Genomic DNA, 18,373 nt, shown 5'->3' on the forward strand with positions numbered 1-18,373 from the left:
TATTCAGGCTTACTGGGTGTTGTCAGATCATTGCTATACCCAACCTTATTCAGCCTTTACTGAGTGTTGTCAGATCATTGCTATACCCAACCTTATTCAGTCTTTACTGGGTGTTGTCAGATCATTGCTATACCCAACCTTTTTCAGGCTTACTGGGTGTTGTGAGATCATCGGTATACCCGATCCTTATTCGGTCAGTCAGTATGATACTGACCGTGTCAGTGCTCGAAAATTCACGTTCTACTACATTCGTAGAAACCTTTCATCTCATTTCAGAGACGCAAAGAAATACTGTACAAACAAAGAAGAAATGGACACGTATTATATTATTGCAATCGTTTTCGACCATCATGTATATCCGAGAGATTTTTATGCATAACAAGACTGTAAAGAAACATTCGAAACCGTTTGCCCACATGCATGTATATTCTTTTGCATACATCCCATCGTTGAAGAAAATCATTTTGAGCACATTTGACGGGATAATGTCTGCAACACCAGATATGACTACGTATACTTCACTGAACTCCAGCCTCAAACTATATGACATGGCGGCAGATGACAACAAGCGCAAGGTGTTCATGTTGAGTCGCGAGGAACCCAACAGTCTTATTATGATGAATATGATAAACTCCACTTTTGAACAGTTATATAGTTTTAAGATGACAGCAACCTCTCTTGCCGTAAATGCTAAACGAAATATTTGCTTTGTTAGTGTGACGAATAAGATAATGTCGTTAACATATGTTGGTGAGCATTTGAAGATTCATACAACAGGGCAAAGAATCAGGGTATTCTCACTGGACACTGATAATAATGAGCTCTATTTTCTTGAAAGCAAACGTCTCAAGAAAATGTCTCTGTCTGATAATGAAGTGACCACAACTAAAGAAAAGTCTGTTCAGGATATGATATACGACGACAATGTCCTCTATATTGTGACCACTGGAGGCGTTAAAATAGTGAGCAAAAATACATCTGTTGCTATCTATAAACGCCGAGGACTGGCCCGTTATAGAATGTTTCTGTTACCTTAAACAGAAGATACGGTTGGTCCTCGAGGTTAGTTCCCTCAGAGCACTGGGAATACGCATATAGTCTTTATGTCCGTGGGTACATAGGGGAATAATGATATCGGAACATTCTTTACCGTGTGTATAATGAATGAATGAATGAATGAATGAATGAATGAATGAATGAATGAATGAATCAATCAATGAATCAATCAATCAATCAATCAATCAATCAATATAACTTGTATACAGGCTGAGTACATGTAGGTGTTCTATCGGGTTTAGATCTGTGATCGGGAGGTCGTGGCAAGGCATTGACGTTAGAACTGGCAAGGTAGCGACGGTGATGCGTGCTATGTATACGTTAGCACCCTCCTCAAGGGTGATATGGATTTCTACGCTCGAGCCGTGAGGCGAGAGCGTTGAATCCATATCACCCGCAGGGGGGTGGGTGGTGTGTGTGTGCTAACTTACTTATACCACGTGGGCGCCGAATGGACTCGTACATTGCTTGTTGCACGTGCGTTTCCTGCACCGCCAAGGTTGTTATCCACATATCAACCTCTGCTCGTGCAGATAGAAGGTTGATACACAGAAAATCAACCTGCCAGAACAATGGACATAACATACCCTAGTGGTATAAATGTTAGTAGCGTTGTCATGCTGGAACAACTCCCTCTGTCGCTCCATAATCTGAAGCATGTGACGTGCAAGGACTTCGTTGATGTACCGATTTGCTGTCAAATTCACCTGAACCACCACTAAATCAGATTTTTGTGTGGTGGATATCTCACCCCACACCATGTCACTGCCTCCACCGAATCCGTCGACCTGTCGAATGCAATTTGGTGCAAAACATTAATTTCTCCGACGGTAAACACGCTGTCTTCCATCTCGTCGTTTCATCACTGAATCAGATTCGCCTCCATTTTCCAAGGTTCCAGTTCCGGACTCTACAACACCACCCCAAGCGATTGCGCCGATAGAAGTCTCTCAAAACAGGGGCCACAACTGGCCTTCTTGGTCTAATACCAACTTCACGCCAGTTTGGTCGGAAATCCTATTCAAACCAGGGATGCGTTGTGCAGTCTCCGCGACTGTGGCAAGACGATGACGCAAGTGACCAACCTGGATGCAGCGGTCCTGGGCTTGGGTAGTAACTCTTGGACGGCCGCTTCTCGGGCGATCTTGGACGGAATTGGTCTGCAGGAAACGATTCTTAAGGCGGATCATGGTGCTGTGATGAACGTTGAAATGTGGGGCAACTGCAGACTGCGACTCCCCAGCTTCAAGGCGGCGATGGTTCAATTGGGGCACTCAGTCGTGGCTTGATGATTTCCTCTTTTCCCGGCAAAAACGAATGACAAATTTAAACACAACGTTTGCCTTTTTATAGAGATCGATACCTCTTGCTTGCCGCGTTTTGGCTCTGAAGCTGACGCTTTGGAAAGATATATATGTATATTTGTATTGGTTACGCCGGAGCTACATGAGTCCAATATTCTCAAAATCATGCGTTTCTCTTTTTCAATAGTGTAGTAGTTTAATACACCATGGTTAAGTATGATTATAAGCATTTATTTACTTTCAGAGATGCAAATAACAAGGAAGAACAACTTCACTCGTGTCTTGGTGTTTTCAAGATATTCTTCCGGCGTGGAAAACCTCCAGATATTCATCCATAACAACACGATAAAAAACTACCCCAAACCGAGGTGTTGTTCACCATTTTATTCCGTAGCATACATCCCATCTAATAATACAATACTTTGTAGCACAAACATGGGACTGTTGGTCGCACCGCTGGATTCGTGGAGTTATGCCACATTTAACTCCAGCCTCACACTGTTGGATATGGCTGTTGATGATGATGAGCGGTTGGTGTTCATGTTGGAAAAATCTACAAACGCACACAACAATAGTGTAATTGCAATGAATTTCTCTAACTCCGGTTACATACAGGTACATACGTTTAGGATAAATGCAAGGTCTATTGCCATAGATACTAAACGAAATAAATGTTTTTTCATTATGTTAGCTAAACTAGGATGGTTTAATTATGATGGTAAGAATATGGAAGTTCTTCACACTGGACGAAGAATGAATGGCTTGACATTCGACCCATTGCTAAATGTTCTATATTTTCTTGAAATGAAGTATGTAAAAATGATGCCTTTATCAGATAAAAAGGCGACTATTGCTAAGACATTTTTAGCTAGAGATTTGATATACAATGATAATGCCCTTTTTATTATGTCAGAGAAAAAGATTTTGAAAATGACTGGAGACAAGACTGTCGTTATCGTTAGCGGCAATAAATGTTCCTTTTACAAAATGTGCCTTTTACCTTAAAATCAATGATATATTTGGGCATATGGGCATATAACTTCTTTGAGTGGCATTTTAGAAGTTAAGTACCAATACAGACAAACTTTATGGATAACAACTTCTTTATTTTGTGAGTGTGAATCTGTATCGAAAAGTCGCACTCACGAAATATAGAAGTTGTTATAAAATCAGTTTGTCTATATTGTATGGGCAGAGTTAATCATAAGGGCATAACATCATTTTGGGAATAAAAGTGCACAGGAGCATGCTAGCATACGGATAAAGGGGATAAGCACCTGAACAATGACTACTTAGTGTTCATGTTATTTCGGATATTTGCCCATTCCATGGACAATTTATGAATTTTTAAAATAGATTTCAGAAAGTTTGTTTATAACTGGTTTATTGAACATTAAAACCATTTTTGTAAGATGTATTGCTATCTTGTAAGATGTATCCTTTAAGAGGCAGCTTGTTTGCCCGGGAGTTTGTTCATTAGGCAGATCAGTGAGTGAGTGAGCTTTAACGCTGCTTTTAGCAATATTCCAGCAATAACGCGGCGGGGGACACCAGAAATAGGCTTCACACATTGTACCCATGTTGGGAATCGAACCCGGATCTTCGGCGTGACGAGTGAAGACTATCCCACTGCCAAATAAGGCAGATCAAGCTGTTATTTGACATAAAGGCAGTTCTCGATTTCCCAGCAATTTATATAACCATGCAAATAATATGAACCTGTAAATAGTATAATCAAAACCCTCTGTATCTCGTAAACGTCTGGTGCGGTGGGGTATCCTAGTAGGGTCGGTGGGGTAGCGCCTCAAGTTTGAGATGACCTCAAGTTATCGCCAGGCATACTTGAAGTGATACCGTGCAAAATGTTCAAATGTGGATACATTTCGGATTTATCGAAATCCAGGTTTCATAAGTTAAGATTAACTCTAATTGATAAACACTAACACAGAGTCTTGATTATCCGACGAGAAAAAGCTTGTTGGGTGACAGTATAAGACAAAATCGCGTTGAAACTGATATGAATGTATCACTGAAAATCCGTTTTTGAATTTGAATTGATTTTTAAGTTTATGACAAATATACTTTAGTTTTGCAACAAGTAATCATTTTAAATGATTTAGGTCCAGAATGGTCCAACATATACAACTGACAATGTGTATACTCAACCAAATTAAAACACTTTAAACTTTATATTAAATTGCACATTAATGGGGTAATGTGTGCATTATAAAGAAAACACTGCTATCATTCAGATGACAATTTAGACTATGTAAAGTGGATTGCGGCATCGTTGTATTGGAATAATATTAGGGTAACGCTATTTTTCAGGGCATTATCATTTGCAGACGCCCGGGATCTTTCATTAACTGCCCGACGAAGGCGAAGACTTTTATTATCTATACTTTTATACTTTTATTTCTATAATAATGAATGACGTTCCACGATCCCGAAACGCGAACTTCACACAGATAAAACTTTTGGATTTGAATAACGAGAGCGACATCCTATGGCGGCCATGACGAGATTACAACATCTCCGTGTGGACAGAGGGATCTGTCGGACACATCTTATCGGAAGTCGCCGCCATTGGTCAACGAGTGCTTGCCAAATTCAGCTGGGGCTGAATCATCAGCTGTTGCATTTTCTACGTCTACATCAACACAAGTGGCACGTACGTGAGTTGCACGTCGGATAAGCAGTTGGGGTATTGTCATGTTGAAATGCCAGTCCAGGGTCATGTCGCTGCATGAATGGCAGAGGGACTGTGGTCAAAACTTGGTCCGGGTACTGTATAGCAGTAAGATTCCCTTGGACGACAATCAGTTGAGAGCGACCATGGTACAAGATGCTCCCCAAACAATTACACTGCCATGGTTAACCCCATCAACGCAATACTGTGCGTGACGTTCACCGCTCCTGTGCCATACCCGTACACTGTCATCGGGCAATTTGAAGAGTAACTTGTCACAGACGATAATCCTGCTCCAATGCATCTGCTTGAATCAGGCATGTCTGCAGACCTATCGGAAACGGAGAGAAGGATGAAATTGCGGAGAGGTCCTGTGATGGTATGGGGTCCTGTGTAAAGAGCTCAGGTCACAAATCAGTTGAGTTAAGCAACGGTGGCCGCGGAGAGTCCTTGGGTGGGTGACCGATTGACTTCTTAGAGTTTCTCGAACTTCAGCCTGCTCCACAACGAAGCACATGTCATACATGTGGTCTCACCTTAGGCAAGTGAGTTTGTTCAAAATTGCCTTTGATCACCTAGCAGAAAATGGGTACCCAGTGGGATAAGTCTTCTGACTGTAACCTTCTAGCGCCTAACAGGCAGCTTGGGTTATCGGGGATAATAATGTGTTAATGTACTCTGAGCATACCTTCATGGCGTGAAGACAGCGCAATATAAAGGCCATTGTTATTATTATTCTGATCATCGAGCTAGCTTACTTGACGTGGGGAGTCGATTCCTGATGGTCTGTGCTGACACTCTACCTGTGAACAGCAGTCTACTAATGGATGTTGCAGTCACAAAATGTTGCGGGGATGACGCAACCTGATGTGTACGTCATCTTGGTGTGACGGCTCAGGTTTTGGGCGACGCTGCCCATCTGTTGTACCCGGGTCCTCAGACTGGGTGTTCTGTGACGACTACAGCTCAAGGTGCGAGCAACTGCGAGCAACGCAATAGGGTCGTCCAGCATTGTGCGTACACAAGGCACGCTCACGGCGCTGATTGGTGTGTCACGTCATACTCGCGTTATCTAACTTGCAATATTGATGTATTTTCCTGTTGAGCAATGGCCATGTGTTTGCATTCAATCCTCGTACGATCGCTAAGGTTATCACGTGACTCGCTGCACTTGCATGTTTCAAATTTTATGACCAATGTTTTCACGCCGGTCGCCAAGAATTTGTCAAACGGCCTACACGTCATTGCCTTGTTTATTGCGCAACAAGAATCTAAAAATAATCCCCCAAATCCCATAGTGTGGTTGTCATTTCTAATGTTCTTGAGTATACTTTATTGAAGTAGCGATCTCATTTCTATACTACAGCTGTTATTGTGCGAGTTTTGTATAATTAAGTTGAACAAAAGGATTTGACGATAGTCTTTCAGCTTGTCTCTCTAATGTAATTAGGCCATGAGCCAGACAATGTTTCGGTACCACTCAGAGGGACCAAACACTTTTATGTTTTTTGAAGGGGTTATGAACTCTACATATCAGAAAATGTATGATGGCCATTGGTAGCTCAGAATGAGGCTAAATCCCAGATAGCCGCAAACCCCTCCCCACCACCACTCAAAAAAAATGAAAGAAAATGTCAGTTCATTTCTTGCAAGTGCACAACAGTCTGTAAACTGCCATGTTGTCAATGCTTTACCAATGGACTGAAATACACTGTGACATGTCGGAACCAGACTTGTGACAACACGGTATGCGAGGACCATGGCATGCCGAAGAGTGACACTGATGATGAAGCTGATGTTTATGACAGTAACTATAACTACACAGTTTAAGGTGCTCTCATTCTTTGAAATGAAAGAGCTGAAAGAAATGAGTTTTCGAAAAAGTCCTTTGAACTTACAATTTTCACTCTTGTAAAATCAAGGGGGAAAATGATTTAAAGGTATCAAATAATATAACTTGATATTAATTAAATCTTTTTAATCATGTTAGCACCAATTTACCTGCCTTTTTTCATTCCAACCTATTTGTTGAACTTTACTCAAGGTTAATGCTTGGAATTGACATTTTTGGGCGGCCATCTTTGATTGGACATACCAAATTGAGATATCCATCATACTTTTTTGATATATAGAGACATAAAGGAATAAAGATACTAAAACTTTTGGTCCCTCCGAGGGTCAGTTTTCAGCTCCTAGCCCCTGGCCGAAATATGTACTGAGGATATTGAGGTCACTCACTGTTAAGAATTCAAATACGATTCGATACAATTCGTACAGTACTGTTCGTAACACTTGTACCTTAATGGTATATGTCTCTTATGAACATGTATAAATGCTAGAATTCTAGTAAGTTAGATGTGATCATGCTGAAACCAGGAAAATACTTTTATTATATTTATTCAATGCAATAATGTCGAAATTAGCAAATGCTACAATTCAGAGCTATGATTTTGTATTGTGTTCAATTCATATGTGGTATGTATTGTGAGGAAAACATATTAAAGCTATCATAAAAAAACTGTGTTATTATCTGTTCTTTCACCTAGACGTCTGTCTTTGTGTAGGTGAGTGAGTGAGTGAATGAGTGAGTGAGTATGGTTTTACCCCGCTTTAAGCAATACTCAAGCAATATCACAGAGGGGGACTCAAGCAATGGGCTCCATTGCACCCATGTGGGGAATCGAACCCGGGTCTTCAGCGTGACGACCGTACACTTAACCATTAGGCTACCCCACCTCCCCGTCCTTCCAGGAACTCATAGCAACCAATTAATGAAACTAAGAACAGTCTCTTTACTGACTCGAGAATTACGTGCATGTCACACAAGCACATACCATGGGAAGCCAGGTGCGGAAGCCAATTAGTGCCTTTTTGACCGTGTACATTTTTTCTATAACATGAAATTTCTCCTTTTAACGATAATTTTTTTATGATTTCGATTGTTATTTTTTCGTCTTTTCAAAGTTTATTCCCGAAATTTAAAGCTTAGAGAACATAATTAACAAACTTAAGGAAAACTTCATTCCTTGATCCATTGGGCTTTTGTAAACAAAGGTGGTAAACACAGATATACCTACATATCTATCTTCAGAGGTTCAGGACAGTTTGTCAAAAATGAAAGCAAATCTCAATTGAAGTATACCGAGAAAACGATATATGAAATGCTGGACTTTCTCATTGATAACATCTTTGTGAAATTTGGGGGTGAAACATTTCGCCAAGAAGTAGGCATACCCATTGGCGCCTATTGTTCTCCCCTCCTTGCGGATCTGTTTCATTATGCATATGAATAAGAATTTCTGCTTCGGTTGACAAGGTAATTTTGCCAAGATTTGATTATAAAAGATAATCTTCCGGTTCATCGGTGATTCAACATTATTCAATAACCATCAAATAACCAAATGCCTTCCACTGATTTACCCGCCTGAACTTGAAATTAAGGAGACAAGTGAGACTTTCCACAAGGCTGTATGACCTTTTCACGAATTTTTAACGTCTTTTGATATGAGGCGACCGGGAATCGAATCCGCGACCTTCCACTCTCCGGGCGGAGTCAGTATGTAAAGGTTCTTCATAGAGGAGAACGATAACGAAGGCGAAATCAACCCATTGTTAAATGTTCTTTATTTTATTTTAAAGAAGCATGTAATAACGCTGTCCTTACCTGATTATATGGTGACTATAAAGTTGATACACAACGACAATGTCCTCTGCATTATGACGGATGCAGATCGATAAAAGAGTCAGAAGCAAAGCTGACGTTATCTGTACTCGTGCAACATTTGCTATTTACAGAATGCTCCTTTTACCTTCAGCAGAATGATACCTGCTCATATGGGCAGTGGAGAGTTGTGTGCAGAGTTGGCAATAAGGAAGAGGGAATAGAAAATAGGGCATTGGACGAGAGGAGCTCAGGAGCACCTGAACAGCGACGACTTAGTGTTCATACTATCATATATCATATTATTATGTAATATTCGGACATACCAGGTTCAATTTATGATTTTATTACCTAGATTTAAGAGTGAGTGAGTTTAGTTTTATGCCGCAGTCAGCAATTGTCCAGCTATATGGCGGCGGTCTGTAAATAATCCAGTCTGGACCAGAAAATCCAGTGATCAACAGCATGAGCATCGATATGCGCAATTGGGAATCGATGACATGTGTCAACCAAGCCAGCGAGCTTGACCACCCGATCCCGTTAGTCTCCTCTTACGACAAGCATGGGTTACTGAAGATCAGTCCTAACCCGGACCTTCACGGGTAGATTTAAGAGGGTTTTTATATTATTTGTTTAGGTATTGTTGGGAACTTTTGTGTCAGACCGCACACTGATACCCTATTCTGCTCGTTTCCTTAAAGAGATATCATACTCCACGGTTGCCTTGGCGGGACAAGCTGTTACTTGACATAAAGACACTTCTCGATTCCCCAGTGTATAACCGATTCAATTAATACGACCCTGAATAATGGGTTTATCAAATTATTCTGTATGTTGCCAACATGAAATTACTGCTAAGAGAACTATATATGGTTTTATGTAACAACTGAAGACGGTGATTTGATGTAGGTGTTTATATAAGCAACACTCGAAGCTCAATACAAATTTCTTCATTGTGAATACTTAGCATCCTTGTCCAGTCCAGTTTTCCAACACGATCAGTGTTAATCCACAACATAAAATCTTTTAGTTTAAAACACAAAAAGAAAGTGAATTCAAACCAATGCTTCGTCCGACAATAAGTTATGTACTATAAATATATGCCTTACCTGTCACACAGTTATCACTGTTTGAAATCACTGTAAAATGTTAAATCATTTAAAAACAACACAATATAAAATCGGGCTATAGATCGCCAGCAACTGAAGATAGATCACCAGGGACCATGGGGACTTACAGTACATTTGCTTTTTGCATGGACCCCAGCTGGATTTATACCATCCCCTCCCTGTCAAAAAAGACGGAAAAATGGGGAGATATACGTGCATTGTACCCATGTTATGACTTGAACCCAGGTCTTCGGCATAAATAACACATTGACCACTTGATTACCCTACAAGTAATAATTTAACGCAAGAATGAGTGAGTTGCATGGCAAAATCACACGTGTTTTATACATACAACTGTCAATTGTACACGATACAGAAACTGCATAGTCTTTGATATAACTAACCGGTTTAATGAAAATCTAAAGACGCACAAATAGATCAAAACAGAGCCTGTTTATTGAACATGTTGCATGTCAAGGAACAATAACTTTCATGGTTTGTTTTATTTAGTAACCTGATATATCATCCATTGCACGTAAAGTTCAACACGAAGATGAGTACTAAACTGGTCCCGAATAACGTAGACTGACGAACTGTTCCGTATATAGGGTGTAAAACGTAATGGTGTGGACAAAGAGGACTTTCATCGGTGTGTGCCGATTGTGTACAGAGAGGAACTGGTCGGTTTTTTAGTTCTGAATGTAATGAAAGCCTCGTTAAGTCGGTACATCCTCACTCCAAGAGAAAGTCTTCCACCATCTTGTTGAATTCGTCAGCTCTTGTTTATATGAATGTGGTGATTTCCCTCCGGGATATTGTGCAACCTGAACAAAAGAAAATTCTATCATATCTCATGTCATTAGAATCAATGTTGTTAAATTTCAGTCAACAAGATTCCAGCAATACAACCCTAAAATAACCAACTCTGGGTCAGACAATCCTGTGATTGTAAACATGAGTGAGCGAATTTAGCAATAGTCCAGCTATATGGCGGAGGTCTGTAAATAATCGAGTCTGGACCAGACAATCCAGTGATCAACAGCATGAGCACCGATCTTTGTAAACATGAACAACGGTCCACATTATGTTTATTATCAAGTGGTTGGTGAGGGTCAACCCTCAGTCTCCATCGGGTACAAATCACCCAGAAGATGTTCCATTACTGCATGGCATCGTGTCTTGATGACGTTGCTCGTTAATCACAATATCAGTCACAGACTTAGTTATTTGAATACCAATGTTATGGCGAGAATACTTCGGAGTAAACGTTGACAACAGGCATGGCAAGGTCATACAAGTCCGCAAAGGAACCAATTTCGCCCATTTTAGAATAGACTAACCTGGATCCAGAACAACTCTTTGCCAAACATTAATCCAATAGAAACCATCAAACTTAGCGATCCATCAAGTACTATTCAAATTAATCTGCCCTAGAAACGTTGCCCGTTAATCACACTATCAATCACAGACTTAGTTATTTGAAAACCAATGTTGCGGCTGGAACACTGCTGAGTGCAATATTATCAACCAGCCATCTCAAGGTCATGCAAGTCCGCTAAAGAACCAATTTCGCCCATTTTAGCACAGAATAACCTGGGTTCAGTACAAGACTTTGCCAAGCATTAATCCAATAGAAACAAAGCTTAGTCATCCATCAAGTACTATTCAAAGTCATCTGCCCTACAAACATCAACCTCCGTTGAACACATGGATCAGTAAAATGTATGCATGTTTGTACAGTTATAAATTCCAGCAGTTAATAATAACGTCAGCACTTTGAAACCTGGTTACATATATATCCTGTGATCAAATGATATAGAGTTGACAAACCTTGAGTTCTGTATATGTTTGTTGAGATATACAGGATGTTCTACGGTCGTCAAAGGGTCCTTCATGCCATGGAGAATGAATGTCGGACACGTGATGTTCTTCAGATCCGCCTTGCAGATGTCACCTGGCAGAGTGAATGAGTTAAACTGAGCTGCCGTGTGAAAGAGGTTTTACTCCTACTTGGCTACACCAGTACGTATTGCGGTACAAGGCCTTCGGTTCAGTCCGTTTCGGTTCGGTATATGATCATAATGCAGAAAAATGACAAGAGCCAAACCTTACATTTTTTTAATAACATGGAAAGAAATAACCATAATCTTTCTTATTTTGAATGAACAAAACTGTAATTTAAAACTGTTAATAAGATGACGGTGCAAAAAACCGAAAATATCGAATTTTTGGATTGCATTATGGAATACCGAACCGAATGCAAAATACCGTGGTATACCGTTTCACTCCCAGTTTTAACAAAGTTGTAGACAGCTAGGATTTCTTATTCTTCCCACACTTGACTGCAGTACCCTGACATATGAGCTGTTAAAACCGTGATTTAACCAAACCCACTCACTCACTCTGACTATCGGTGAACATACCTTTACTGTGTGTGAAGCAGCTTCTGTTTGCCTTGATCCAGTTGCTCCAATGAACCTGAAAGTACCTATCCTCATACACCTGGAGGTACCGATCCAAATTCTTGGCACTCCAGTGTCCAATATCCTCTATACCTGGAGGCACAGCATACAACTACTCTCACATCATGCAATGCGTGTGGGTGGGTGGGCGTGTCACTAGGCTACCCCACCACCCGGGACGTAGAGGGGTGTGTGGGAGAGTTGGAAGTATGTGGAAGATTTAGGTGCCCTGTAGGTCACGGCTGCGGGGCGTATGGTTGGGTCTGGTGGGGTCTGATATGTTGGGTTGAAGGTCGGGGCGGGGGCAGGGTACCACGTAGAGGGATGGTATGCATATGGGCATATGGGAGTAGTCAATAAAAGATGTGACAAATCCACATATAATATGCGTTCATCAAAAGTTGACATTTTCAGTCATGATACAATTACCTCATATGCATGTTCTATACTCTCCAAAATGAAACGGATAGGTGATATTGATAAATGGAATTTCAAACATGTTTCAAAATTCGTGTTTTATTGTTATAATTTCGCCACTATAATGCTGGTTAGTGTTCATGGAACGAAGGCAGAACACAGCGCAAAAACGCATCTAAGGAAACTTTAATGCACGTTTACGGTATTGTAGGTAAATATATGAACATCATTATGCCGTGAGTCACTGCTGTAAAACATTGCCATTGGACATCTGGACACTGAAGAGTTTCAATCTGCCGTTGCACGTCACCTCAATGTTCGTTTATGGGACCGATGTTAGCAAACTAATTCTACGCAAGATTGGCATCGAAGTGGTAGACCTCAGATTACTGAATATCGAAATCTGCTCTGTCTCTGCTGTTGTAAGTTCTTTTGAAGTGATTTAGATGGTCATAACCACGAAAGACACTAGATGGTCTGCATATACAGGCCACCACCTTCAAGAGCTAATAAAGTAAGTATTTCACAGTTCCATGCTGACTTTTCACATCTCATTGAGACACTAAACAGCCATAAGGGTTCATTTGTCCTCTTAGGTGACTTTAATGTCCACTTTGATCAATCAGTGAAGCCTGATCTTAAGAAGTGCATATCTGTACTGAGGGCCAATGGCTTGACACAACGTGTACTCCAGTCCACTCATATAGTGGTCATATCATTGACTGGATAATTACTAGAGACTCTGACACTATGATTGAGAATGTCTGTGTTGAAGATCGCATGATGTCTGATCATTGTTGGACTACCTTCTCGCTCTGCTTGACTCAACCTCAACCACAACATAAAACTGTATTGTGTCGAAATATCAAGGGCATTTGTCTTGACACTTTCAAGAAGGATCTCCTGGAAAGTGAGCCACTGACAAACCCTCCCGCTGATCTACAGATGTTAACTGACCTCCACAACTCTACACCGTCTGATCTCCTGGAGAAACATGCACCTGATGACAGTGCATGTAGGTCAAGCAATCCTTGGTATTGTGACGAAATTCGAACTGCTAAACAATCTCGACTAATTGCTGAACGAACATGGCGCAAATTAAGGCTTCATGTCTCAGAGAACTCTACAAACAGGAACGCAGCGATGTCAGGAAGATTATTCGTTCTTCTAAGAAAAAGTTTCATGAGGAAACTATATATCTTGTCTAATCTAAACAACCCCAAGTCTCTGTGGTCTCACATGTTCAAACTTCTGGAACGAGGAAAGGCTACACACTTCCTGATGCTGAAAGGGATGCCTCAATGGCTGATGAGTTCAACAGTTTTTTCACAGACAAGATAGCATCTATCATGAGAAGCTTTACACCGACTACTGACACTCAGTCAACCAACGAGCAAGTCCCTGTATGTCCTGAGTTCAGTGAATTTCAACCTTTGACAGATGAACAGGATCTACATCTGATCAAGGACTCTAAGTCCACCACCTGTGAACTGGACCCAATTCCTACTGATCTGCTGCTCCTTGTAGTGGATATCATTCTTCCCACCATCCATAACCAGGATTATCAAGTCCATTCTGGCAAGCGGATCAGTACCAGTCTTTTAAGAAAGTATCAGTCAAACCACTTATTAAAACATCCAACTTGGACAAAAACATAATAAAATACTACCGATTTGTTTCAAATCTGTCTTTTTTGTCAAAGATACTCGAAGAGGCAGTGAACAAGCAACTTTTATATCACTTAGAAGAACACAATCTCATGGCCAAGTTCCAGTCCGCATATAGGAAAGCCCATAGCACTGACACTGCTCTCCTGAGAGTACTAAATGACCTCCAACAGGCTGTGGATGATGGACAAGTTGCTGTGTTAGTTTTCCTGGACCTCTCGGCAGCTTTCGATATGGTTGACCATGGTAAGGTGATGCAAAGCCTGAAGATTGATTACGGAATCAGTGTCAGGGTTTTGTCATGGTTTCTTTCATACGTATCTGGGCGACAACACACGGTTGTGATCAAGAACTCGCACTCATCTACAGTCTCTGTGGACTACGGTGTCCCTCAAGGTTCTGTTTTGGGACCTCTGTTGTTTACCGTGTACACCAAGCAGTTGGAGGAGGTAATCCAGAGCTACAATGTCCTACATCATCTATATGCAGATGACACGCAGCGGCCAAGAAATGGAACGAATTGCGCGACCATCTGCGAACATGTCCAAGCCTGACTCTTTTTAGATCTCACCTCAAAATTCACCTTTTCTCAGTATCATATGACTGCAACTAGAACTCTTTGTATGTGGTATGAGCATGCCCCCGGCCTGGAATTTACTTATTATAATTATTATTACCACAGCAGCGCAGGATAAGTACATCCGGGTACTTCATTTGCAGAATCAACCTGCCACAGCAACTGCAACTGCAGTGCCTGGTTTGAGGTTAGTGTCGGCGCAAGCCATTCGTAATCCTTTACGAGAAGCTGGGCTTCGAACCAGGAGACTCTATTGCGGACCTGTACTGCGACGACTACATCGACGTCGACGTCGACGGGTCCAGTGGTGCAGTAACGTTCGCTTCTGGAATCTATAAAACTGGCGACATGTATTGTGCGTTTGGGTTCAAATGAGAACGATGAATGATTAAATATGTCGAAATAAGGATAAGTGCACAAAACATATGTTCGACACATGGTCCTGAAACCTCTGTACCCAACAGGATCTGAAATCTGATGTTTTATGATCGATCGCGGAAAATGTTGTTTAAGAGACCATCATGTAATGTTGTGCTGTTTTCACACTTCACACCGAGGGGTGACAAACGCACATTCAGGTGCAACTCAGCACAGCCATGTGAAATGACCCCAGCTTGTCAGGCGCGGTTCCACCAGCCGTTTGTCACCCCTCGGTGTGAAGCGTGAAAATAGCACAATATTACATATTTTCTTAAACAACTTTTTCCGTGATCGATAAAAAAACGTCAGATTTCAGATCCTGTTGGGTACAAAGGTTTCAGGACCATATATCTCATTTATGTTTTGTGCACTTATCCCAATTTTGAGTTATTTAATCATTTGAACCCAAACGGACTATATGGTTCAGCGATGAATCACGTTTTCTGCCTCAGTGCCGTGACGTACGAGTAAGTGTCTATCGCCAAGAATTGTGTCGTCCAGGGTGACCGACATGGTGGTGGAAGTGTCATTATGCGGGGGGAGTCATATCCTACACGCAGAATTCTAACTTTGTGGCCCTTAAGGGCAATTGAACTGCTATTCGGTACAGAGACAAAATCGTAAAATTTTAAATGGTTCTAATCACTGACAGCCAGGGGGAGTTGTTCCAGCAAGATAATGTCAGGTCTCACACAGCAATGCCACTATTCAGTATCTTCAGAATGAGAACATTCTTGTGCTTCCATGGCCTTCAAAACCACCGAACCTCAACCCCATCGAGCATTGGTGGGATGACCTTGGCTAACGCCTACGTAAACGTCAACTGGCGCCCCAGACGTTAGATCAACCGGCGCCCCAGATGTTAGATCAACTGGCGCCCCTGACGTTAGATCAACCGGCGCAGGCATGGGCCAGAATTCAATTCAATGAGACGTCCAGAGAAGTTTTTGGGGCTCATGATGGCCACAAGAGATACTGAAGACATCGCCCAACTGGGCACGGACGCCTTGACTTATTGAACTTTATACAAGCATGTTAACAGACATTTCATTTTTTATACTGTGATATATGAATGGAACAGATCAAGAACTACATGTGATATCTCACTTCAAAGTTAGCAGATTAAATTCGTGAAAATACACCTATGCGTTTCTATTTTGAGAGTGTGTATATTAAACATCAAAATGTTACAACACAACCTTCTTCCCCGATGTTTTACCACTTTTTCTGTATATAACCAATTAACCAATACAAGGAACCACGTTTACAAAGTATGTGGACAGTTTGCACCACTAATTACACAGTGTTAGAGTGGAAAAGAATGTGAACCTCGCTGTATCTCGATGATCTCTTCGTTAAGGTAGGCGTTGGCTCCCCATACAACCAGCTTCCGCACATGTTCTGGGTATTGTGCCGCGAGGATCAAACCGGTTGTTCCACCATCGCTGAAGCCAAGTACAGAAAACTTCTTTCGCCCGAGAGTCTGGAAGTTAAGAATATAACTTTCCTGATATAACTATAGTGATATGACAGTAATTGGGTTGTCTGTGGATTCCTTTCACTATAAAATGATTATATCATGAACAAAAAAAAGAAAGTTCACATTTGGAGAAATGAATTATATTGAAAATGGGTAGTACAATGCAGTTAATATGGCGAATACCAGGCCAGGTCGCGTCCTTATGCTGGTCCGATCCTGGCACAAGTGAGAAAGTGAGGTTAGCTTTACGCCGCACTCAGCTATATTTCAGCTATATGGCAGCGGTCTGTAAATATTCGAGTTTGGACGAGACAATCCAGTGATCAACAGCATGACCATCGATCTACGCAGCTGGGATATGATGACATGTGCCAACCAAGTCAGCGAGCCTGACCTCCCGATCCCGTCAGTCGCCTCTTATGACAAGCATGGATTACTGAAGATCTTCACGGGTTCTGGCACAAGTAAACCGTAATGAAGGTATATGCTGGCCACAGTTGGCTGCATTTCCTGCAAAATGCGAGTATTGATGTCATGAACTGGCCATCGTAATCACCTGACCTCAGTCCCATCGAACACGCATTGGATGCCCCCTGGAAGAAGTCTTCTAGACTTGAGACGTCAACCCAAGAATGTTCAAGTGCCATGTTCATACAACAATGGCGCAATTGCCTAATACTGCATTCACGGATATTACGCAGTCAATGCGACAACGTTGCCTTGCGTTGTGAATTCAAAGTATCAAGTACGTCACGGACAAAGTAGAGATGACCAGGAGGGTTGATAGAGCGACCCAGGTTATACACAATGGTTTGGAGGAAAGGGGATGCCTGGACCCACCAGTGGAACTGGGGTATCAATCACTGCACAGGAGTTGGACATCGGTCGCCCAATGATGGTGCTCTAGTTACAGACAGTCAAACTGTACCTGGTTGCTACAGATGGTTCTGTAACCAGTGATTCTGCTTGAGGTAGTGAGTATGTAATTCATAAATATTCCTGTAGAAAACAGCCGGGAACACCAGAAATGGGCTTAATGTTGGAGAATCGATTCAAGGTCTTAGGTTATGAGCAAACACTTTCACCACTTGACTACCCCACTGCATCTTGCTTGAGGTATATCACATTAGGACATTTTCATGATTTTATCAACTTTCAGCTTGACATTCTTCAACATAATTACCAATTTCGCACAAGAATCAGGACATTATGTATGATAATCAGTTATTGACCAAGTAAATAAACCGATCTGAAATTCCGACTGTACATTCATGACAGCAACTGCATCTTCTGCATCACGATGGCGGAAATTGATTGGCCAGTCACGCTCAGGGGGAATACTTCGTCCATAACCACGAGGATCAAAGCCAAATATCGTGAACTTTTCAGGATTCATCTTCTCCAGCTGGCAGTTAAAGTCCGTCATGGAACCGCCTGTAATCAGATTGGTGAATACGTGAGTGAGTGAGTGGTGAGTGAGTGAGTGATTTGACTGAGTGAGTGAGTGTTTGACTGACGGAGTGAGTGAGTG

The 18,373-nt window shown here is 41.5% G+C and overlaps 1 protein-coding gene across 6 annotated transcripts in view; it reads right to left on the bottom strand.

The window, feature by feature from the left end:
• The window catches only part of LOC124259402 (valacyclovir hydrolase-like), a 122,108-nt gene that overhangs the window by 56,037 nt on the left and 47,698 nt on the right, over positions 1 to 18,373 (bottom strand). For all 6 annotated transcript variants that reach the window (XM_046693535.1, XM_046693533.1, XM_046693534.1 and 3 more), the window contains one exon: positions 18,110 to 18,276. In XM_046693535.1, coding sequence (XP_046549491.1) covers positions 18,110 to 18,276 — 167 coding nt within the window. The remainder of the gene's footprint in view (positions 1 to 18,109; positions 18,277 to 18,373) is intronic.

The sequence above is a fragment of the Haliotis rubra genome, unplaced genomic scaffold (genome assembly GCF_003918875.1).
Source record: "Haliotis rubra isolate DU_JTF1 unplaced genomic scaffold, ASM391887v1 Scf72, whole genome shotgun sequence".
Classification (NCBI taxonomy): Eukaryota; Metazoa; Mollusca; class Gastropoda; order Lepetellida; family Haliotidae; genus Haliotis; species Haliotis rubra.